Source organism: Notolepis coatsorum (genome assembly GCF_963971535.1).
Source record: "Notolepis coatsorum genome assembly, chromosome: 2".
Taxonomy (NCBI): domain Eukaryota; kingdom Metazoa; phylum Chordata; class Actinopteri; order Aulopiformes; family Paralepididae; genus Notolepis; species Notolepis coatsorum.
Genome location: NC_140166.1, coordinates 171,399,031 through 171,425,239, shown reverse-complemented (window position 1 = coordinate 171,425,239; position 26,209 = coordinate 171,399,031). Strand labels below are relative to the sequence as shown.

Below are 26,209 nucleotides of genomic sequence, written 5' to 3'. Positions count from 1 at the left end.
TTGCATGTTCTTTGCATGTTTTGTGTTCACATCAACCTGCAAAGGGACTACAGATCTAAATTAGCATTAATGAGCATTGTCCCTATCTTTAAATAAATAAATTGAAATTGAATCACACAGTGAATGATGTTGATATCGACAGTGAATGTTCTATCATTACTGACAAATGGACTGTGTTTGAAATACCCCCCAAAAAATAATACTCAAATAAAACATGATACAAAAGTAAATTTTAACATTTTTATTATTAAAATATTCACCTACAAAACGGCCTATAAACACTATTTACATGATAGCTAGCAGAGATGTTTGCTTAGAGACAGAGAGAAAGTAATGATATTTTACAAACACAAAAGAAACCCAGCTGAGAATCATTTGGACTATTTGCGAGGGAATCGGTTAAATGTGTGGGGTGTGGTGAAAATAAACAGTTTACAATCTTGATATGGTGATGAAGATGATGATGATGATGATGCAAGAGAAAGATGGGAACAGTTTTACACAAATCTCCCTGAGGGACAAAGCTGCAATAGAGGAGTTTCACATAATATTTGTCCTCCATGTTGGAAGAGACAACTGTTGCTTTGTGCAAATAATATCAACAAACGTTTTATAATTTGGTGTCTTACCACTGGATCTTCTAAACAAAATCACAGTAGAACAATGATATTGTGTTTTTCCAATATCTTACTTAAATTAGGCGTTTTCTTTCAAAAGTGGTTACCAATGGTTACAGGCAGCCATGTTGGAGGAAAGACAACTATACACAAACATTCCGTGAAAGGCCTCTATTGAATACACAAAAAAAAAAAAATCCAAATGTGTCAGCATGGACATGGATATGAGGTATACGAGTTATCTGCTGCAGGTTAGCGCTGCAGGGGACAGTTAACCGTCTAATCGCTCCGACGGGTCTGTGTGTGAATCAGATGAAACATCTTAAATCAGTCTGTGCGCATTTGCGCAATCCATCCATGATTGAAGTCCTCGTGAAGCTTGCGGCTACAACAGGGCCTAACCCTATGTCAGGCCTGTGACCTTCTCAGGAAACGTAGCGACGCTGTTGAACGTAAAAACCTCATATCTCCCCGAATGTCAATCCATCAGGAATGAAGGAAAAACAACCTTATTTTCAGTTTGAAGATGAGACTTTTTTAGGGTAAGGAAGCCCACCCAACAATGAACTTTCAATTCAAGTAATTATTATTATTTAAAAGAAAATGGGGGAGGGGGGAAACACTGAAATTGAAGTTACGAGGTTTTCAGACAACAGCAATGACAGTCCTTTTATTAGTATCCAAGTGTTCTGTGGGGGGAAAAGAGAGATTTTAGAATAGCTGACGAAAAACCTTGTAATTCTATGACATATTATCATTTAATCAAGTTTCAAGTTCAAGTTTCAAGTTTTGTTTTATTTGTCACATACAGTATAAGGTACATGTACATTACAGTGAAATGCTTGGTTCTGTATGAGGCCCCTGAGATGGTGCTTCATACAGTAAAAAAAAGTTAAAAGAATAAAGACCAAACACTATACAACATTTATAATATACAAAACTAAAGTACAAAATGCAAAAATGAGGTAGAGATGTAGTGCAAGTCTTTTAGTAATAAATAGATAAAATATGGTGTCATGTTAAAAAGTGTTTATGAGTGTATATTTGTAATCTGTAAGTGTAACTCTAATGAGAAAAAATAAATACCATAAGGAGTATCTGGTTTTTATTTCAACTATTTGATATGAGTTACCCCTTATGGTACTCCTTATGGTATATTTGTATTACCTTTATTGTTGTCTGTCTGTTCTTCTGACTGTCAAAGAGAGTTAATACAGAAACATGTGAGAAGAGGCCTTATGGGTTTATACGCCAAGAATGCCTGATCTGCAGTCTTCCCACACAGAGCTACTGAGACTTACTGTGTTTTTTCTTGGGAAGCAACGGTTCACAGATCTCTCGATAACAAACATCCTGTTGTACTTTATAAGTCCTTTTGTACCTGTGGAGAATAAAAGATGCTTTAAAGGCTCAAGCTGTAATCCAAAACACAAACAAATGGGTAGCCCCACCACCAAAAACACACATATAGAAACCCAGACATGTTCTTTAAGGTGATTGGCTGAGCTCTTGATCTATCTGGAGTGGACTAACACTAGACAACAGCTAAATACGAGTTCTTAAATTGTATATGCTGTGTTCTGTGGTTGTAAAAGGTTTATTTTACGTTGGCAATGTTTGTAAAGGGTGGCGACACAAACTTTTTAGCACAACATGATAGATGATCAAAAACCACTGTATATCAATGTGGTCGCCAACAGCAGATTACATGAGACAGAGGGGAACATATACAATAGAATGAATCTGGTTGACATGATTACCACGCAAGCAGTACAAACGCGTTGGGACATCCACTTGGCGGACATTGTCCAACAGAAAGTTGGCCAGTGTATCATCACCTTTAAGAGTACGATAGACCTACAGTATATTCTGACATACAATGAGGAAGTTCCAAAGAGCTGATTTTCCATCTACAGATCAAACTCTTCTAGAATGTACTGTATGTAAAATATACCGCACATTTATATGTCTTGGTCTATTACATTAGATCTGAGAGATGAAAACCTTGTTTCTTGGTTACATTTTGAAGGAAATATTTTCAGATTGTTTGTCCAAAGTCATTTTGAAACTGGCTTTGGTTACAGAGCAACATTTTTATTACACAACTATTTGTAGGGAGAGCTCTTTAAATATAACACTATCAAACTCATTTCCACTTACATTTTAACGAGTCCTTGGAAACAGTAGGCATGCATGCTTTGTGTTTAGCGTAAATTGTGGCACAGTATAGAAATCAGCTTTCAACCGTTTACACACAGCAATATTGATAAATGAGGCCCTGTGTGTTTTGAATGGGTTCCATGGGAACTAACTGCATCCCATAAAGAACCCCATAAACATTTAATCCAGGACACAAAGGCTTTTACAGTTCACGACAAGTATAAAAACCAGTCCAGAACAGAAGATCCTAATTGACCTATCTCAAACCCTGCTCCTCTTTTTCTGGATCCTCCAATCACAAGTGTCGCTTTCCTCCGGACAAACTTGCGTCCGGCGAAAGCAAACCGTTGTGATTGGAGGATCAAGAAAAAGAGGGGGGCAGATGAGATGGGTCAATCATGACCACCTCACATGACTTACAGGTAATGGCACACTCCTCCCTCCCAGACGGGCACACTCTTGGTTTCAGAGTAGAGGCGGGTGCATGGGTGTGGCACTCGCTGGCAAACTGCAAACGGTTTATAAAACAGGAGAAGGAAATCAAGACATTGCTCAGATGAGTTCAGATAGATAGAGTAAAAGTGCTCTTTTGGACAAGAGGCTCGATCATCTAGTGCAGCGGTTCTCAAACTATGGGTTGTGACCCAAAGTGGGGTCGTGGGTAGGTGACAGTGGGGTCGCGCATTGGCATGCAATGTTCTGGCAACATATTTTGGCTAAATATGCCTCGTTGGCATGCCATGATCCAGTTCAACAACGTGTGCTTTTATTTTGATATTCCTTAATTCCACGTTGAAATTACACGATACATTAAGTGTGGGGTTGCCAAAAAAAATCCTAAATAAAATGGGGTTGTGGTATAAAAAGGTTTGAGAACCCCTGATCTAGTGCCCTCGAGAAAAAAAAAAGACCAAGGCACATTCAAAATGCATTCATTATCTCGGCATGTCCAAGAAGGAGGATAAAAACAGACAAATGGGGGGGGGGGGGGGGGGGGGGGGGGGGGTTGTGTATCAGCCCTTTGTCTGTTTCTATCCTCCTCGCTGGGCATGCATAATGAAGGCATTTTTAACACATAAGTAAGAACACATAAATAGAGTTCACTAGTTCTGTATTTAAGATGTTAGGATACACTGGCAACACAATAGAGAGATGGAGAAAAACACACTCTTATTCTTTGGGTGAGGGGGGGGGGGGTTCTAATTTTGTTCTGAAGTTTCCATAAAATGTTTTTTTTCTTTTAGCATTGTTAGCATTAAGTCATTGAAACCATGGGACGTGTCAATTCTCCACTCCTCCAAATGGTCGCTCTTTAACGTTCCCCAGGGAAAAGACTGCATTTACCTACTATGCATCTTGGGACATGGAACCATCTGCAAAAATATCTAGAATCTGACACATTTACTGTATATCACTGGATGAATTTAAACGCATCATAAAAAAGAATGTAGTGACCGAGGTGTGTAATTGTTTTTTCCCAGAGAGGCCACTGTGTTTGAATTGCATGGTTCTCATGTGTTATTGTGGATTTCTTGTCCATCACGTCGTGTATGTGTCGTATTTTACGGTGTTGTGACTTTGTACGGCTGCTACCTTGTAAAAGAGATTCTGACCTCGGCGGGACTTCCTGGGGAAAATAAAGGCTCGATAAAGTAAAATAAATGAGGCACAGCCGAAAGCAGAGGAACAACTCTACCCCCTCCGCCCCCCTGTGCCAACTGGTCTGGTGAAGAAATACTACCCACTAAAATGAGAAGATGTCCAAGAATCCCAGCGAGTGTAAAAAGCATTGTCTCAGAGCACAAGTGTTGAAAGGTCTCCGAGGAGAGATTAAACGGGGCAGAACTTGGCCGTCCTCCCTGCTGATGGATGGTTTTAGGAAAGGAATGTTTAAACAATCCGAGTCGGGATGTTTAGGTGACGTGTGCTTAATGTCCTCCAGCAGGACATGAGTGTGTCCTCCAGCGGGACACCTCTAGCAACAACAGGACATCGTCGACAACTAGCGATCCAACAACCAGGTGGAACACTGAGAACATCACCCATCGCGTAAATGTCTGGAGATCCAAATATGGATGGTTCATTACGGCGGTTATATACATTAACCATTAGCCTGGTTGTTTGTCATCATCCCCACCCCCGGTGTAACATTGTATATCTCTGGTAAGCAGAATATTATTGTGACAATATACAGTCGTACATACATACATTTGGTACCAAGAGATTCATGGGAGTTTCCCCAATATCTTTTTTTAAAATGTCTCGAGTGTCTCGTGAGAGTTCTTCGCAAGAAAACCTTTAAGTATAAAACGTCTTGAAGAGACACAGGAAAGGCAGGGAATGACAGTGCAACGTGGCCAGCCTTTAACCCCATAACTTAGCGGGTAGTACAGGGAATGCACTTTGGGGCATCTAAGATGACACCCCCAAGAGACCGAACGGCCCTAAGAACGGCTGTGCAAATTGGTGGTCGGTAAATTTTTAAGTGTGACGCAATTTGATGTGAAAGAGAAATCGCTTCAGGAGGTTAAGAGATGTTCTGTTCTGTTATTTTCTATTGTGACACTGGTTCTGGGATGTTGTTGCATACTGCAGTATGGTTTCATGAACAAAAAAAACAATGCTTTGGTGTCTGTCTTTGCTCAAACAACCACGATAAATGTTAAAATGCATGTCGCTGTCTTCGCATTGTGTGTGTGTGTGTGTGTGATGTGGTGTGTGTGTGTGTGTGCGGTGGCGGGCGCCACATAAACTTACACAGTTCACACTGTCTGCCCTTGAACCCGGCTGCGCAGTCGCAGATGGAGGAAGCGTCGCTCCCCTTCACACACGTACCCCCATTCTGACAGGGCAGACTGGGGCAGTCCCGGGACGTCTCTGAAAGGCAACAGCTGCTATCAGGATCCAGAGCCAGCGCACACACGGAACTATGGTTCTCACATTTCAGCTCCCATAACCTACATTATCTATAGCTGATAGCTCTGACCCTGCTGCAGTACGTCTTCCAGCTCTATCTCCACTCACTCTGGACCCCCGAACCTTTTTCGCCCCCAATTTGGCACACAGGGCAAACAGTCCCGGAACAGTTACAGTTTCATTCATTCTGAACCAAAGTTCCCAAATCCCCAAATACAGTGGTTCTAGTATATACTGTATGTATGAATTCAGACTTTTCTTTTCACATACTGTCCCGGGCGCGTGTAGCTTTATGCCAAGCAAGCAGTGCAAAAATTTACCGTAGTGGCATGCAGTAATGCGCCTTTCATTTTCCGCCGCCCAGCGCCCAGGTCGCGCGGAAATAGGCTGTCTATTGCCATTCTCTTTGACAAACTCTAACCTTAACCAGCTCCTTAACAACGCCTAAACTTAACCGTTCTAACCTTAACCAACTCCGAAACAATGCCTAACCTTAACCTTAACCTTAACCATGCCTAACCTTAACCATAGAAATTATATTGCCATTCTCTTTGACAAACTCTAACCTTAACCAGCTCCTTAACAGCGCCTAAACTTAACCGTTCTAACCTTAACCAACTCCGAAACAATGCCTAACCTTAACCTTAACCTTAACCATGCCTAACCTTAACCGGCGAAAGAATACACGTTAAAAAAAAATCACGTTAAAAAATATTTTCGATGGGATTCGAACTCGCCAGCAAACAAGCCATAGGATCCACAGCCATGTGTCCTTGCCAATTGAGCTATTGCTAGATACTGAATAAGGGGCGGTGACTTATATATATTGAGCTCCGCTCGTGTCGGATCTCATGCGCATGCGCGGGCACCTCGCGCGAGCACGCCGGCGCACGCACGCACCTGAGCGAGCACGCCGCCGCCGGTGCACGCACGGTAGCATTTGTCTGAAAAGAAGGGCGCTTTAGTGCGGTGACGAATGCGGAAGCATTTTTGCACTGCTTGCTTGGCATTAACGTACAGGCGTCCCGGGCCTGGCCCCCTGACACTAAGGCTGGGAGATTGATCGAGTTATTAAAGCAAGATATTTTGGCTTCCCACCATCATGAAAACAAGATGATCGAGATACTGTACAATGATTATTGCGCCGCATGCCGCCTTGCTCTCATTTTGTCTTGTGTTGTAAATGCAGCGCACCCTTCCTTCACAGGGTTACGCTCTGCCAACCCCCCCCCCCCTCCCCCCAAGCCCAAACTGTAGTTTCAGCTGGTGTTGAGAGGGAGGAGGGAGCCACGGCACGTTTCTCCAGTTATTTTGAAACGTCTTTGGCAACTTGTAGAAGATGACAGAAAAAGGCAGCCTTTGGTGGAGAAGAAAGGTAATACGACGTCATAATACGAACGTCATACGACGTTCTCAAATCAGTGAGTAAATCACGTTTAATAATCGTGATTTCAATATCAATCGAAATAATCGTGATTAGAAGCAGCAGCCCTGCCAGACACAATGGTTTTCAACCGTCCCGGGGACATCCACGACGCCCCTTTTAATTTCGAGCCCTCTTTGTACATTTACATCTCTCTCTCTCTCTCTCAAGGTAAACGTCCTCTTTGATGTTTCGGTTACAGCGCTCGGCAAACCCTGGCACAGCAGCACTCCAGGTATGTCTGATAACCCGCAGCATGTCTGCATCTAGAGACAGGATAATGACAACGCTGTGGATTGGCCTACAGGAGATTAACTCCACCTCAAGTGAAGCTCAACATATAGCCAGCGGAGAGGCAGCGCTGCTGAGAGATGTAAAGAATGTTTTTCTTTCCAGCTGGGACCAATTAAAGGGGAGGTTGTGCCATCTATATGGGAGCGCGTTGCCGTGTGACACGACTCTCCCCGACCGCGGAGAACACCTACCAGGATTTGTTCTTAATCCCTCTTCCTGGATCTCTAATGCGAGGCTGATTTTATTGGTCGTTTCCTCCATCCTCTCTAACTTGATTGGAGGGTCGGGTTCTGCAAAAGGCAAAAGATAGTTGCTGTTATGAGTCACACATTCTCTGAAACCTACTCAGTCAGGCTGTGAGTCACGAGTCTTAGAGAATGAGGGACTGTAATTGATACCCTGTCAAGATTTGACCAACAGTTAGTTATTTTTACCCAGGGACAATGTACATTAATCAACATTTATTAAAGCTCTAAACAGTTTGGCACACATTAATCTAGTTTGACAGTTATTAAGTAACTGAGTGGCTTAGATTAGAGTGTAAAACGTACTTAACGGGACGCTCAGTTCCACTCATGAGTGTTGCTGAGCACTTTCTGATTTGGCTCAGTATACGGAAGAAATGGATCCTACACAAACGCTCTCCCCATTTTCCGTGCTAGGTGGCATTTACTCAGCTCTCAGATAGAGCAGAACGCTAAGTGATTCAATAACGTGCTCAGCACTCACCATGAGCATTCTCACCATGAGCACTCAGTTACTTAACACACCCAATGAGTTTGAATATGGCCACCGGCGATGTCATCGGGACATTGAGTTATTTTAATTACAGCACCATAAAATGATGCTGCCTTATCACTCCATTGAGCTGTAATTAACACGACGCATTAGCACAACGTATTACTCTCAATAACTGTCAAACTGAATTAATGTGTGCAAAACTATTTAGAGGTTTAGGATGTTACGAGATTATGTGCAAAATAAATCAGCATTGTCTTTTTTGGTGAAGTGCCCCTTTAATGTATTCCAACCATTTTAGCAATTTTAACGAAAGTATGACAACAGTGTCACTAAGCGATATAGTGATCCAACTCCTGCAGATGTATTCCTCATTGAAAGTACCCATTAATCATGAGCAGAAAGTTCAAACTAGAATTTGAGGAAGACATTAATACTGTTCCAACCACATTGTTGCTATTGTCCTAAAACGAACAGGGTCCATTGTACTTATTGTCCAATACCTCTTCTCAGCTGTATAACATTACATCTGTTTACTGTAACAATATCAATATCAATATCACAGAGAGCAACCGAGACGTGTATGTAAGTTAATCTTCAAACTTAAGTGGCAAAACAAGTATTAGAAATGTACCGACATTTTCATCACGTGGGGACCTTTAAATGTGTACTTACGGTTACGATGCCGGATGGCTTTTCTGGGCAGGTTGGTGAACTGGGCCGTTATTTTGCCCCTTCTGTCAATGAGCTCTGTAAACCTGCAACACAGGAAATGACAGCCTCTGGTTATAGCATCACAACATAAATCAAATGCAGAATAAAATATGATATGATAAAAGTTATTGGGCCTCATGCATGAAGCGATATAAGAACAGATTTAGTTCTTAACTAGCATTTCCTCTTACTTTGTTCTTACCTGGGATTCAGCAAAGTTTTCTTATTGTTGCTTTTTTCTCAGGCAAGAACAAATTATAAGAGTGGTCGAGAGCACTCTTAACGAAATAAGAAATTCTTACCCCAAAAAAATAAAAAAAAAAAAGCCTACCATTGGTTAATTGCCCCCAAATACGACTTTAAAAATACAGAACTTTTCAATAATAATAATAATTATTATTATTATAACTTATTGCGTGCATACTGTCTGAAATGGATTATATATTGCTGTTAGAACAGTTATGCTCTGGCCGCCCAGGCCATTGATTGATTGATTGAAGATTTTATTAACAGATTGCAGAATGGGTACAATACAGTACAGCTCAATACACACAATTGTTAAGGGGAGGCAGACCAGAGAAAGTCTTTCGTCTTGTTTACATCAGGGTCCCCCATTTTCAATTCATAATGACATTTATGACATACACAACATACAGATATACAGATATATATCATGACATTTATGACATGACATACAGATATGCAGTATACGTAGCATAGAATGCATATTTAGAGATCGTCTATATCAGTGGTTCCCAAACTTCTGTTTTATGCGGACCACTAGATTGTTATCAAGAACATTTGCGGACCACCCCGTATGCAAACAGTAAAACATAAATAAATAAACAACTGACTTAAACCCAGTAATACACGAGACCCTCTTCTTGGACCAAGTAGGTTTCGTCGATAATCCAATGTACAGTTACCTCCACCCGCCTACCCATACCCCCCCACCCCACCCACCCAACCACCTCCAATGTACAGTTCCCCCCCCCCACCCCACCCCACCTACCCAACACCCCCCCCCCCCCCCCCCCACCTCCTCCAATGTACAGTTTCTACATCAAATGTATATACTCTTTTTTTTTTACTCTTTTTGTATCACAAACAGTACTGTATTTGTAGATCTGGTATGTCATAAATGTATAGATGTAGCAGTACTGTCTATCTGTATGTCATGTATGTCATATCTGTTATGATGAATTGAAAATGGGGGACCCTGATGTAAACAAGATGAAAGTCTTTCTCTGGTCTCCATCCCCTTAACAATTGTGTGTATTGAGCTGTACTGTATTGTACCCATTCTGCAATCTGTTAATACAATTTTCAATCAATCAATCAATCAATCAATCAAGACTGCGTTCCGTTCTCAGAATGGATTTGAGAGAGATGTGTCATCCAGTTTGACTGGAGCACGCACTGTAATATGCGCACTGCCAGTCATCAGGATATGCGGAGATATTCAGACTCTAGATCTATTTGCAGAGCCAGATGAGTGGCAACCTGTACGATTGGCTCTTGACAACGCACAGTCGTTCAGTATTGACAAAGCCTAGAGTACTTTGCTGGAACGATTCATTTTGCACGTACTGTATACAGTATGTGTGTATGCACGCACTGCGGGAAGTGGCCAGAAGCGTGCAACTAGCCAACTACTATTATATTACTATATTAATACAGTATATTCCACTATATAGCTATAGATGATGACAATACATTTGATTCCTATCTAATTTTGATCCATCGCAAAGCGCTCCAGCGCTTGAATACGGCCGGGGGATCCGATGCCGACCCACGGCTCTCGTATTATAATGAGCCCGCGAGGCGTGTCTCTGTATGCAAATGACTTGCGCGAGAACGCGCATCCAGTTTAGAATGAGTGGGATTCACCATTCAAAAAACCTGGGTAAGAACAAATTTGGAATTTAAGAACGGCTTGATGAATGTGGGGGTGGCTTTTCTTATTGTTCTCTTAACAGACAGGTAAGCAAGAATATAAGAAAAATAATAAGAGAGTATTGTTGAATGAGGCCCATTGTGAATATTTCATTAACATCCAGGCCCACCTGGGCAGTTCCTGAGAATTCTCTGTGCCCGTTGCTCCTCCCAGGTCCAGGGCCTGAGACGGGGTGAGTGTGCGACTGAGATGGGTCCCCTGCCCACCTCCTCTCGTTCTCTCCCTCCTCCCCCACCGCGCCTCCATTGGCACTGGTGCAAAAAAAAAGAAGAGAAAAAAAAGGTTAAAGGCACAATTTAACTGTTTACAATTACAAACATTCCAAATACACCTTTTACAGCCTTAAGAGTTAGTTGTCACTAAGCGGCCAAGCCGCAAAGTAAAAAGAATCGCTATATCTCTGGAAATCGACAGAAATACTTCTTTGCATCTGTTTTTTTTAGGTTAACACATTCACGGCCAGGGGTCGCTGTTTACCTTTTGTATAGAATGTTAGTACTACTGTAAGTCAATGGGGCGCTTTGTTCACTTGCGAGTGCTTAAAATATATCTTATATTATAGCTATGGATCTAATACACCCGTCGATTGTCAGTGAGTTACTTCCAGTCAACATGCACAAAACAGATTGTTTTTTCATCCGTACATTTCAGTTTTAAACCGTTTTGAATATGAGTATAGTTTTGGTGATTCTTAGTAATCCCAGGAAAAGACACGATAATAGTCCTTTAGTGGAATCCAGTTATCACGTTGTAATTTTTCGCCTGATTATCTAATCATCCTGAAATCAACGCTAGATTATCGTTATTATCCTTCGTCATGCAGGAATGAAATGGAGCTTGTAGCAGGGCGCTCGCCCCCCCCCCCCCCCCCCCCCCCCCCCCACCGCAGCCAATGGTAAAAAGCACAACACATTCCACACAGACAGCTTCGATCGCGGGAGAAAGAAATATCAGATCAACGCAAGATGTATGGTGGTGACCGGTTACCTCGACGGAGTATTTAAACCCCGCCCGCACGGCTCAGCTCGGCCCAGATAACAAACCACAGCGTTTCTAATGTAGTGCAGTTGCTGCCACAATGCGTTAGGGGGCGGTATTGACCGTCTGCAATCGCACACACTCGGAACAGTATGCACAAGGTGCCTCGATGAATTATGAATGGCAATAGCGAATAGGGCTGCAACGATTAGTCGACATAATCGACGACATCGATTATAAAAAATCGTTGACGAGAAATTGTTGCGTCGATTAGTCATAAAAAAAAAAAAAAAATTTATTTAATTTTTTTTTTTTTTTGTGCACTACCTATCTTTGTGAGAGTGGCTTCTCAGGGTTCCAGACAACACCATAACATGATGATCCCATAGCAAATTTTGGACATTGAAAACATTGTTCCCCTGCAGGAGATGATGATCAGACTAGACACACAATACATTACACACGCACTCCTCTCACTCACACACAGCGATCAGAGTAAGACACACACATACACACTCCTCTCACTCACACACAGCGATCAGAGTAAGACACACACACATACACACTCCTCTCACTCACACACAGCGATCAGAGTAAGACACACACACATTCACACTCCTCTCTCTCACACACAGCAATCAGAGTAAGACACACACACATTCACACTCCTCTCACTCACACACAGCGATCAGAGTAAGACACACACACATACACAAATTACACAGTACACACCTCTCACTCACACAGCGATCAGAGTAAGACACACACACAAATTACACAGTACACACACTCCTCTCACTCACACAGCGATCAGAGTAAGACACACACACATACACACATACACACACGGACTCCTCTCACACACAGCAAACAAAAGACCTAGAAGTCTGTCTGATCTGACTCATCCCCCTCTCCCCTTACAGCTGTTCCACGTCACCCTCCTGGTCCTGGACCAAGTTACAGCCCCATCAGCCGCGGTGCTGGGGGCAGATGCTGCTAGTTATTTTTCTTTTTTATTATTATTTTTTTAGTTATTTAAAGTACACTTCCACTTTAATTTGTATTATTTAATTTATTTATCTTGTTATGAGTGATTGCTGTATTGTTCTTCAAATACATTTTCATTTAAAGTGGCTTAAGATCCAAATTCAAATGTTTCATGAGTCATTATTTTAATTTGCTATGGGATCATCATGTTATGATGTTGTTGTTTGGTCCTGACAAGAGTCTCAAAGTCTGGGGTGATGGTAGACAAGCAACTCTGAGGTCATGCTCAATGTCCAATCTGTTCCTCTGCTCTGTCTTCAGCTGGACCAGAGCTGAGAAGCCACTTTCACAAAGATAGGTAGTTTAAAATAAAATAAAAAATAAAATAATAATATCCTTTTTTTTTTTTTTACATAATTGGTTTTCGATTAGTCGACTAATCGAAAAAATAATCGACAGATTAGTCGACTACCAAATTAGTCATTAGTTGCAGCCCTAATAGCGAATAAAAGAAATAATGAGTTAGACACGTAAAGCGCTGGCTCCCAATCACAAATATATACGTGGATGGCCCCGGATGTGTTAAGGTGAGGGTTAGGTTTATAAACAACCCGTTATGTGAAAATCACGATGGAATTTATTCCGGCGTTACGTCTTGGTTCGACAAGTAACAACCTCAAAACTCAGTTGTCACACACTGTCAGAATCAAAGGCTCACCAATGAATGATGGAAACAAAGCCAGTATAGTGTGGCAACATGTGTTCCAGGGCGTCGCAGCATTTAGCATAACGTATCATCTCTGACAGATGAAGATAGGAGGGCGTATAGAGAGATTACTATCTGCCTTATAAATCAGATGAAAGCTATGCGTACTAGTTCTGTAACATAAGGGCTTGTGGGGTCTGTGCAGAACAGTTGCCAGATGGGAAATGTTCAAATATCATCCCAGAGGCTTAAAATTTACGTTTTTTCATAAGAAAAATCATTGTATGCAAGTCATAACCAAAGGACAAATAGGCATACAGAGAGCAAAACTAATGAATGAGAACCCATGCCTCACTGCAATCTTTTATTTATAGATCAATATCTCTGGGAATAATCTGCCTCGATATTTCTGCTGCATTTACAGTATCAGTTTTTAAAAAGAAACTAAAATGTGTTTCTTTTGACTGTAATTTGTTTGTTGGCTGTGTTGTTTGTATTGCTTCGTTTTGTTTATATGTCATCTCAGGTGTCCTACTTGTTAGTTTTATTGGGTTGTTTAAGTCTGACGTCATGCGTGATGTACTGTATATATTCATGTCGGGGGCCAAATCGCTCCGCTTCAGACAGCGGGAGATACTAGGAGCACATTCCCCCAAACAGTTTCTTATGACTTAGATCTGTTAAACAACAAGGGACACAGCTCTGAGGCGTGTTGAACAGACCAGAGGGTCACCAACGCAGGACGCCTGGCCCCCAGAGCCAACGCAGGACGCCTGGCCCCCAGAGCCAACGCAGGACGCCTGGCCCCCAGAGCCAACGCAGGACACGTGGAAACTGTTTACGTTTACTTAAAGGGGAACTATTTTACTATTTCTTTCACTATTTGGGCACTTTTACACAATTCCTGTGAGTTTATGGAACACCTCTGTAATTTAAAAAAAAATTTAATTCATTGTTTTGTATTTCTAATCAAGTCCTCAAAAACAGCATTTTTCTACCTCAAGATCTTAAGCCGTTTTGAGCCTGGGCACCCAAACGATGTGGGGCCTGATGCTACACAGCCACATTATTATGCAGCTGAGTCTCTCTGACATCACAAATCAGCACATTTTCAGATGACTCAGTTCAGTGAGGGTGAATATTGTGAGAGGAGAATTGGAAGAATGCGCCAATATGAGAATTAGAGACATAGATCATATTAATATAAGTCCACATAGCTAGGAAACAATGCTAAACACTGAAAAAGGCCATTTATAAGATAGTTCCCCTTTACTTAACAACCGGATTATCTATTGTGTGGAGAGTTCTGGTTTTTATATTTAGCATTTGCTTTTGTATGGTTTTACTTGTGATTGTTGCTGCGTGTGTGTTTTATGTGGATCCCAGGAAGACTAACTGGCTGCTATGGAACAGGGTAGATCTGCATTTTGCTATGATGCCCCCTATAGCTCATGGAATGAACTCCAACAGTCCTTAGAGCTTGAGATTCTCACTAACGTTAGTTTAGGTTTGTGTTAACGTTAGGTAATGTACAAAATAAACGTATTTCCGCTGCTATAGACGTCGCTCTTTTATTTTGGAACTCCCCCACCGGAAGTCACCCTCGTTATCTGCTTGAGTATCCGGTTGCTGGTTAGCTCCGTTAGCGTGCAGGATATCAAGACCAGCCATGTGAATACTGTTTTCTAAATTGGGGAGGCTTTTAATCGTCAAGGTAAGAGGATTTTAAGTCATGGTATCCATAAACTTCAATCGGTTCGGATCATTTGAATGAAATGAGAATGTAAACAAACACGGCGTCACGTTAGAAAGTAGCACTGAAATCACTGCGCCCAGAGAGGAGTGGTTAGGCAAAAAATTGTTCCGAGTATATTTGCTTAGAAAACGTAATTGTCAAATTCAATTATTTTTTATTTCTCCACGTGGTAAATACACAGGTCACAACATGTTTACATGAACGTTTTGGAGTTGTATTTGGAGTGTATTTCGTGACTGTAGGGCACTGTAGGGAACGTCAGGGTACAAGTCTGACCCACTTCGAGTGATGAAGCTAAGCTACGCTAACGGAGCGGCTGTTCCCTAAGCCTAATGCATGCACAGAGACAAAAAAGGTATGTATCTTCTTGTCTAACTCCAGGGAAGATGTTAAATAAGCTAATTTCCCAAAATGTTGGAGTTTTCCTTTAAAACCTTGATCTTCAACCTTTGTCAATCAAGTTGTAATTTCTTTTATTGATTGTTATCCTTACTTGTCTAATTGTTATGATTGTATATGCTGTGTGATTTTATATGTCTTTTATGCGATGAATAAATGAGGGAAACCTCATATGCCTTTCGAGTTTAAATAAAGGCTTGAAATGAAATGGATGAAATGGCACCAGCTAATGGGGAATCCTAAAATAAAAGGGCAGAATTATCATACAAACACGATAATTAGGGTACATCTGGGGCGACACCCTATGCGTTCCCTCTCTCTCAGCCACTCACAGGTGGTGAAGGCCAGGTGCTGAGGTATGCTGTGGATCTGCTCCTGCCCCGTGCTCTTGACGGCCGTGAGGGCCAGGTGGTAGTGCTGCCCCGGGGTCAGCTCCCGCAGGGTGTACAGCCCCAGCGTCCCGCTCGGCAGGAAGCGGCTCCTGGTGTTCAGCCCCCGGGTGATGTTGACCACGAAGCCGTCCGGGACCTCCCTGGGGTGGCGCTCCCAGGTGACCAGGGCGGAGCTGGTGGTGACGTGGGCCAGGGACAGGTTCTGCGGGGGGAGGGGCCCTGAGGGCGACAGATACGACACAGATCACACTCCTTTCGGCAGAGACGGGATTTGAACCGAATGACGCCGGATAGTTTGAGAATGTTATAACTTTGAATTGGGTGTATACAGACTCGAGTATCACAAATAACCAACAATTAACCCTTTCACTACCACACCACCAAATGGTTAACCCTTTCACTGCAACAATACAGAAGGCCCTTTCACTACCACACAACAAATGGTTAACCCTTTCACTATAAACAAAACGTGTAATGATGGATGTGACATTTTTAGCAGCGACCAGAAGCTCTATAACTCCATCTCCCCCACCGTGTAGCGAACACAGTTCTCACCCTACATTTACATTTAGTCATCAAGAGTCAGCGAGAGAGGCACCTCTCCGGGAGCTCAGTGGTCAGAGTCAGGGGCGTTGTTCATCAAATAGTAACGACCTTGAGTGTTACACTCTGATTGCATAGTAGTATAGAGACATATGAGCATGATAAGTAGTAGTATAAGTATAGTAGCATAGTAGTAGGGTACATAGTAATAAAAAGACAATAAGAAGGACAGTAGGTTAGGAGGCTGAAATTGTGCATGGAGGTTATGTGTGTGTGTGTGTGTGTGTGTGTGTGTGTGTGTGTGTGTGTGTGTGTGTACATGCCAACTGGCTAAAAGGGGGCGTGGCAACGGAAGTGGCCTATTGCAAAAAGGTTGCAGCTATTGCGAAGTCACGCTTGTTTAGCGCACGGTGTTGTAGTCGGGTCACTAAATCTCGAGTCCGATTCAAGTCCCCAGTGTTCGAGTCCAAGTCCGAGTCACCATAGAAGAGCCTGAGTGGACTTCGAGTCGAGTTTCCATTACCCTAGTCCGAGTCCGAGTCCGAGTCATCAAGGTTGAGTCCACTCCACTCTGGCAGTCAAAGAGCTGACATACAAATAAAAAAAGGTCTACATTAAACATAAATGACACAGCGGTCACCATTTCAAAGGGAGTTTATTTACTTTGTGACACAATAGCCAAACACTATGCACTAGCCATCAATATCTTTTTTTTTCTTTCTTTTTTTTTTCCTCTTTTTCTCCGCCTGATTTTCTATGCTTTTCCTCCCATCCCAATTTAGTCGTTATGCCAATTCCCCCCCTCCCCTACCTGGTCGTTGTGCGTATGTTCCCCCTACTGGTCGGTACAAGGGAACCCTCAAGTCCACCACATGCTTCCTCCGACACATGCGGAGACAGCCAGCAGCTCTCTTTTCACCTGGCAGCGAGGACTCTCATTGGTGAAGTGTAACGCGTGGGAGGTCACGCTGCCTTCACCACTTCCTGCCTTTTGCTGAGCAGGCGCCCAGACCTGACCTGTAGGTGTCGCTGTCCACAACGCCAGATTACCACCCACGACTTCCCTCCCGCTAACTCAGCTAAACGAGTTAGTATGACTATCGGCCCAAGCCGCAGGCAATGCTGACTCCGGGAGTCGAGACCGCAGCCTCTTGCATTGGTGACGAGCGCAATCTCCGCTACGCCACCCGACCGCTAGCCATCAATATCTTATGCCAAATGATTAGGGCCTATTACAAAAAGAATATTTAAAAAACTGTTTATCTATTATTTGTATAACTATTTGTATAACTGTATTTATCAATTAACAAGTCCCAAGTCCTCGTCTGCACCTTCCGAGTCCGAATGCAGTCAATGCTCGAGTCCGAGTCCAAGTCAGAGTCATCAGTGCTGAAGTCCAAGTCGAGTCACGAGTCCTGAAAATCAGTCCAGGACTCGGACTCGGGCGCTACAACACTGGATGCTGGTGTGTATGAGGGTTGCAGCAGCACCCGCACGTCTAACACTAACCTCCCCCAAAGGGAGCAACAAAGCCATATCTTATCTCAGCAGTACTTTGGGATTAATGAAGTCGATTCAGACTCTGAACGAGAGCATTGGGAGTCGAATAGAATCGACTTCCCACCCCTAAAGACAAATCAGCGACCTTGGTGACAATAGATGCTACAGATTCAGCTGTTGATTAATATGCACATGGTTTTAATTCCCTACAAGACTGTTAGATCACACAATAAAACCAATGGTTTAATTTGCTGTCAGTCATGGATTTGCATGGAATCTTTTAAGAATTGTGTGGCAAAGGAGCCGACTCGTAAATCTGTCCTTCCAACATTATTGCTTTACTGAAAAACACACAAAATTACTTCTTCAGATCTAAGTTCAGTACATATTTGTAAATACTGTTGCGATGTTGAAAGACATGTTTATCATTTTCCATTCAATTCCAATTCCAATCATTTCCATTTTTCAATTCATACATTTCTAGACCCAAATCTATAGCTGAGCTGACGGCTGATTAATGAAATGTAACCCACGGGTCCAGAAGAGCAGCGGTCCGGCTGAGTGGCTGGTGGAGGGGAACTCATCCGGCCTGACTCCACTCTGAGTCAGGACGTCCACCGTGTACACCTGAGCAGGAAGCAAGGAACTGAGAAGAGAAAAAAACATAATCATATTAAAGGAGCTGTAAGTGGTATTTCTTTTGTTAAAATATATAATAATAATGATATCTTGCAGCATATTTTAAGTTTTTCTTTCTTATATTAAAGTACCGGTATATTTAGTTTTTAAGAATTGTAAAGGATAGGCAAAAATAAGCATGTGCTTCAGCCTATTCCTTTTTTCGGTCATTGAGTTTGGATTTTGTGTGTGAGCTTACTTTGAACATGTACATTTGTGATTTTTTTTTCTTTTTTTGAAAGTCCACACAAGTGTGTTTTTGATTGATCTGTAAACAAAGACTGAAAATAAACTATACATCATCATCATCATCATCATCATCATCATCATCATCATCATCATCAGCTCTACATTCCAGCCATCACTAATATAGACATAGAGTGTTTGGTCAGTAACATAGGTCTCTCAGTCCCTCCGCTCTGCAGTAAACAGAAAATACATTTTCTGGTATCCCCTCCCACTTTATCCAATCGGGAGAGAAAATCCTAAATATTTGTACTTATTTCAAGAAATCTTGCCAATCCAAATGTGCTTACTACACAATTATTATATTATTATTTCAGACCATTTTTGCAGTGTTGAGTTATCTCTCCTGATTGGATAAAGTGGGAACAGGATACCAGAAATTTTGTTTTGTGTTTATGGTGGAGGGACTGAGAGACCCACATGATCACAAATACCACCAACTTGGTTGTGTGGCAATAAAGGTATCAGTCAAGTCAAGTCAAGAGTTTTAATTGTCACGGCATACAGGTATACAATGAAATGCGGGTGGTCTTGCCCGCAACGATGTGCAATACAGTGGTACATATAATAGAATCAAAAGAAGGAAACAACATTGTGCAGTAACAGGTAGCAGGTAACATGGAGTGACATCTCGGTATCTGTACATAGTTATTTACAGAGCATATGGGACATGCTAGTTAGCTTTGGTAGTGCAATACACTGTTCCTGTTATTCTAATTTAAAGTGTCCTTTCCTTTGGCCATAAGTGTGCGTGTGTGCGACATGAGTGTGTGCCCGCTCATGTTAAAGTGTTAAGTGGCTGCTCGTGTGTGAGCGTGCACAGTATGCGTGTCGTGTGTGTGTTCATGTGTGCTTGTGTGTGGACAGTTCAATGTTCTGAGCACTCAATGTTCATTGTTCATGGCTCTGATGGCCTGGGGGAAGAAGCTGAGCCTAAGCCGCTCTGTCCTAGTAGCTGGGGTTCGCAGGCGTCTGCCTGACCTCAGCAGCTGAAACAGGCTGTTATTGGGGTGGTGAGGGTCTTTCATTATCCTGCAGGCTCTGGATTTGCACCTCTTGTTGTATATAACCTGCAGGGGGGGTAGTGCAATACCCGTGGTACGCTCGGCTGAGCGCACCACTCTCTGTAGGGCCTTCTTGTCCTGTGCCGTGCTGTTTCCATACCAGGCAGTGATGTTTCCGGTCAGGATGCTCTCTACAGCTCCTGAGTAGAAGGACTGGAGTATCTTTCCCGATACTCTGAACTTCCTTAACTGTCTCAGGTGGTAGAGACGCTGTTTCGCCTTCTTTACTACTGTGTCTATGTGTGTTGACCATGTCAGGTCCTCTGAGATGTGGACCCCCAGGTACTTGAAGCTGCTCACCCTGTCCACGGTAGCCCCGTTAATCATCAGTGGTGTGTGCGTCTCCTGCTGTCCTCTCCTATAATCCACGATCAGCTCCTTGGTTTTACCAATGTTCAGGAGCAGGCTGTTGTCCTGGCACCAGCGTTCCAGTACCTCAACCTCCTCCCGGTAGGCCTTCTCGTCGTTGTCCGAGATCAGCCCCACCACCACCGTGTCATCTGCGAACTTCACTATGGAGTTGGAGCTGAACTTGGCCACACAGTCGTGTGTGTAGAGTGAGTACAGCAGGGGGCTCAGAACACAGCCCTGGGGGGACCCGATGCTCAGGGTGATGGTGTTGGAGGTCTGACCCCCCACCCTGACCGCCTGGGGTCTTTCGCTCAGAAAGTCCAGTACCCAGGCGCTCAGGGCGGAGCTCAGACCTAGCTCGATCAGCTTGTCCACCAGTCTGGTGGGGACTATGGTGTTGAACGCTGAGCTGTAGTCAATGAACAACAGTCTCACGTAGCCCCCCTTCTGACGGTCAAGGTGCGAGAGGGTGCTGTGCAGTACCTGGGAGACCGCGTCGTCGGTGGACCTGTTTGTCCTGTATGCAAATTGCATAGGGTCCATATCACTGGGGAGGGAGGCACAAATGTGGTCCTTGACCAGCCTCTCGAAACATTTCATGACCACAGAGGTGAGTGCCACCGGTCTGTAGTCATTTGGACATGCTGGGGAGGGTATCTTGTATGGACCAAAAACTCGATATCAGTGATGGCTGTCAGAATGAGTAGAGTAATTACTTTAACACTAGACCACTTATTTGAACAAATAAATACCACTTACAGCACCTTTAAATACACACCTTTTCAACCTCACACATAATTTATTTCTATCAAGAATGATGACACAGTGGCCTCTTGTGGCTGAAATATGTAATGCGGAACACGCACCAAAGCCATTCTAAATGAAGCACTTCAACAGCACCATCTAGTGGATAGAAAAGATGCTGCAGAAATCTTACTGATTGATTGATTGAACATTTTATTAACAGATTGCAGAATGGGTACAATACAGTACAGCTCAATACACACAATTGTTAGGGGGATGCAGACCAGAGAAAGACTTTCGTCTTGTTTACATCAGGGTCCCCTATTTTCAATTAATCATAACATATGACATACATGACATACAGATAGAGAGTATATACATTTGAGGGGGAAGAAACTGTACATTGGAGGAGGTTGGGTAGGTGGGGGGGGTGGTAACTGTACATTGGAGGTGGTGGTGGGGGGGGGGGGGGGGGGGACTGTACATTGGAGGGGGTTGGGTTTGGACATTTACAGGGGCCAGTTTCGAATTGCAGCCTCCCGTAGGTGCTCTTTGAGAGCGGTTTTGAAAGTGGGTAGTGATTCACATTCCTTTACAGCTTTGGGTAGGGCGTTCCACATTGATGTGGCATAATTGCGAAACGTGTTTAGTCCCTTTGTTTGAGCCGAATCTGGGTTTAACATGATTTGTGGAGCTCCCTCTGGTGTTGTGGTCGTGGTATTCACTGACCTTTGGGAAGTATTTCGACATGTACATGTACACTGACCTGAAGGCGTACTCCGTGGTGCTCGTGTTGAGCAAAGCGGTGCGTGTCCCGCTGCCGTCGGAGGGCACGAGAGACACGCGCACCTGGCTGACTGCTGCGTGACGAGCTGCCTGAACCAGCCAGCGCAGCCACACCTGAGAGGACGACACGTTCACCACCTGCAGCTGCTCCACCCGCCGGGGTCCTAGGGGACAGACAACGTTCTTTTTTTTTATTATCAATTTATGTTTCCCCCTGCTACCCTTCGAGAGGTCCTTTCGTCCTCCAGCTAAGGCGGTCATTGTAAATAATAATTAGTTCTTAATTGACCCGCCTGGTTAAATAAAGGTAAAAAAATTAATTAAACACAGGAACACACACACACACACACACACACACACACACACACACACACACACACACACACACACACACACACACACACACACACACACACTCATCATCGTCATCATCATCCTCATCGTGATCATCCTACTCATCAGCATCAAACTCATCCTGATTATCACCATCATAATCTTCATCATCTTCATCACTATCATCCATATCAATAACATCCTCATCATTGTCACCCTCATCAATCACTACCATCACCATCATCATTACCATCATTATCAATACTTACATTTTCATTATCCAGTGACTTTGCAAGAAACACCAGCAGGAACCTCCTCCTCCCACCACTAGAGACACCGTACACAACAACTGCTCAGCAGGAACCTCCTCCTCCCACCACTAGAGACACCGTACACAACAACTGCTCAGCAGGAACCTCCTCCTCCCACCACTAGAGACCGTACACAACAACTGCTCAGCAGGAACCTCCTCCTCCCACCACTAGAGACACCGTACACAACAACTGCTCAGCAGGAACCTCCTCCTCCCACCACTAGAGACACCGTACACAACAACTGCTCAGCAGGAACCTCCTCCTCCCACCACTAGAGACACCGTACACAACAACTGCTCAGCAGGAACCTCCTCCTCCCACCACTAGAGACACCGTACACAACAACTGCTCAGCAGGAACCTCCTCCTCCCACCACTAGAGACACCGTACACAACAACTGCTCAGCAGGAACCTCCTCCTCCCACCACTAGAGACCGTACACAACAACTGCTCAGCAGGAACCTCCTCCTCCCACCACTAGAGACACCGTACACAACAACTGCTCAGCAGGAGCCTCCTCCTCCCACCACTAGAGACACCGTACACAACAACTGCTCAGCAGGAACCTCCTCCTCCCACCACTAGAGACCGTACACAACAACTGCAGCTTACTTGTGCGTATGAGTGCGGTGGCCGGCTGGCTGATGTCATTGCTGTTGGTGTTGCGTTTGACGGAGAAGGTGGAGATGTTGTACAGCAGACCGGGCACCAGGTCCTGCAGCAGGTAGGTGGACTGCTTCCTGTCCAGGAACTCTGTCTTGCGGTTCCCGCGGCCCAGGGGGGTGTAGGTGACAGCGAAGCCGTTGACGGTGCTGTGGGAGGAGTGTGGCTCGTCCCAGCGTAGCTCCACCTCGTTCTCCTCCACGCGCAGCACGTGGAGACCGGAGGGGGGTAGCAGGTCTGGGAGCAGGAAGAGAGGCACCACGAGTTGATTTAAAATAAGCACATTTCACACATGGAGGCCATTTCAATGTGCTTTGCGTAAAATAGTGTAATGGATGCCTAGTAGAGACCCTTTAGTTGACATTGGTGTCATACGTGTGATGGTGGATCATGGGAAGTGCGTGCGCTAGGGCTGACTCCGACTAGTCGAATAGTCGACTGCCAACCTCTTAGTCGAATGCAAAAAAAAATTAAGAAAAAAAGATATAATAATATATATATATATTTTTTTTTTGTATTTTTTTTTTATTATTATTTTTTAAACAAACACATAAACAAACATGACAACACACGATTAGATATACAAGCATTGTAAAACAGTGTACATCAGTTAACTCATCATTTGGATAAATGTCTTATACAAGATATACCCCTAATACCTGCTATCTATTCCCCTACACACATATGCTCCTGCTCGCCCCCCCCGCCCTGGACCCCCCCATGGATAATCCATCCATTATCCTTCACTCCTAACCAAACACTACCATTAAATGCTAGCTTTTATTCTCTCCACCACTTCTAACCACATTGTCAATTTGGATTCATTGAGACCCAAAATTCTTGCTGTAGATATTTCTAGATCAAATATATCTTTTTTTTTCATTCTTTCCAAAAGCAAAGAGGCCTAGAAGCGTGTCTAACGCTAATGACGCGCATACCAGAGAGGCTAACTGCCTAAGAAAACGGGCACAGAGGCACTGAAAGAGGATTTCACCCATCTAATGAACACACTAGACAAATATCAAGATGTATCCATCAGTGGACCAATTGCATGCTTTCGCAGAGGACAGGAAGCCTTCAGTCGACTCCTTCAGACATTAAGCACCCCCACAGCCCAAATGGAATGATAAAAAATCCAATCAAAGTCAACTATACAAATCCTTAGTCGGTGACAGGCCTAGCGTGCGCCCAGAGGCTGCCCCCGGGAATTCACTACAATACATTAAGAAACATGAAACTAGAATGGGTGCTCATTGTAGCACATTATGTCCTCATGCTATAGTGGGTCATAAATAATTCCCCCCAAATCAATGAAGGATGTATGACACGTACATGTGTGTTTTATGTCGTCTCCTGTGGCCTTTTGATTTGAGTACCTCATTGGAAAAAATTGGACACCTTCTTTTCATTGAAATGTGAAGAAATGTTCTCTATATTTAGTATTTGTGTGCTCTTACTATCTTGTTTTTATTTGTGTTTGTTTTAATGCTGTTCTATATGTGAACTGTGTTTCTGTATGCTGCCAGGGACCACTTGAAAAAGAGGTGGAAATATCAATATATATCAATACCATGGTTAAATATCAATGTGATTTCCCTGGTTAAAGGTGCTATAGATAATATTTGTATGTAGAGTAATCATATATATATATATATATATCTACAGAGCTTTTAGAAAGGTGCAGAATAAAAGTATTTATTTTCCCCCCCAATAATTATGAATTCATTAATTTACCATTTAAAAAAATGTTGTGGGTCCAAAATGAATGTTGTTATTTATATGTTGCAGGCATGTATCCCCTCCATACTTCCCATTTCCCCAGGTGAAGTGCACCTGATTGGATAAATGACATGCTGCCATTCAAATGCTCTAGTGTGACATCTAATGGCTGAATGTTATATATCTACCTTTAAATAAAGGATAAAAACAACAACAAAACATCTCAAGCACGTCTGCAAATCATGTTATGATTTCTCAAGACACAACTTAGTGACTGAAATACTACTTGAAATAATACGACTTCAATGTTGAAATCCGTTTACTGTTGTAACAGTTGTGACAACGTCACCTCAAACTTCGATGCCCCGAGTGGGAGTTGAACCCCGGTCTCCCACACCGCGGGCAGCAACACAGACCGCTATACCAAGAGGTGAATTCACTTCTTTGTACCGTGTCTATGCGTCTTTTGAGGAGTTTAACCCATAGCACCGCTACTCACCCCAGCCCTTCTTGACTGCGCTTCACGATACCATCCGTTACACTCACCCTCATTAAACTCACTCCACTCCACCCAAGGCATCCGGGTCACGGCACCATTGTAACGGTTGTGACAACGTCACCTCAAACTTCGATGCCCCGAGTGGGAGTTGAACCCCGGTCTAATAATAATTCATTACATTTATATAGCGCTTTTCTAGACACTCAAAGTGCTCCCCACAATGTAGGGTGGAAATTCCCTCCTTCACCACCACTGGTAGCACCCAACCTTGGGCTACGCAGGCTCAATGGCTGCCATACACTGGCACCCGGCACACATCACACTACACAATGGCTGAGCGGCTCAGGAGACAGGGATTGATATCAGCCAATTAAGGGGAAGGGATGATTAGGTGGCCTTGATGTCAGAGACCTGATTGGGAATTTGGCCAGGAACGTCGGGGAACCCCCTACTCTTTGCTAAGCACCCTGGGTTCTTTAACGACCGACTTCAGTCAGGACCTCGGTTTAGCGCCTCATCCGAAGGACGGCACTCGCAGCTGTACGTGTTTCTATCACTGTAACAGGGGCATTGTTACTGACTAGTCCAGAGGACAGAGTGCGCCCTGCTGCAACAATACCACTTTCCAACAACGGCCTTGACCGGGGCTCGAACCGGTGATCTTCCGACCATGAGTCCGGAGCTCTACTCATGTAGCCACGCTGCCGTTATAACACATTCATGGTCAATACA

The 26,209-nt window shown here is 43.5% G+C and overlaps 1 protein-coding gene across 2 annotated transcripts in view; it reads right to left on the bottom strand.

Annotated features, from left to right (window-relative positions):
* Positions 1-295: 295 nt before the first annotated feature.
* Positions 296-26,209, bottom strand: part of sned1 (sushi, nidogen and EGF-like domains 1) — a 72,815-nt gene continuing 46,901 nt past the window's right edge. The window contains exons 21-32 of one of the 2 annotated variants that reach the window (XM_084307674.1): positions 23,209-23,496; positions 21,930-22,113; positions 18,614-18,726; positions 15,978-16,256; positions 10,929-11,070; positions 8,824-8,906; positions 7,602-7,700; positions 5,535-5,654; positions 3,198-3,285; positions 1,919-1,998; positions 1,785-1,812; positions 296-1,306 (exon numbers count right to left, since the gene is read on the bottom strand). In XM_084307674.1, coding sequence (XP_084163800.1) covers positions 1,787-1,812; positions 1,919-1,998; positions 3,198-3,285; positions 5,535-5,654; positions 7,602-7,700; positions 8,824-8,906; positions 10,929-11,070; positions 15,978-16,256; positions 18,614-18,726; positions 21,930-22,113; positions 23,209-23,496 — 1,502 coding nt within the window. In that variant the 3' untranslated portion in view covers positions 296-1,306; positions 1,785-1,786. The remainder of the gene's footprint in view (positions 1,307-1,784; positions 1,813-1,918; positions 1,999-3,197; positions 3,286-5,534; positions 5,655-7,601; positions 7,701-8,823; positions 8,907-10,928; positions 11,071-15,977; positions 16,257-18,613; positions 18,727-21,929; positions 22,114-23,208; positions 23,497-26,209) is intronic. The other variant, XM_084307673.1, reaches the window with a different exon arrangement.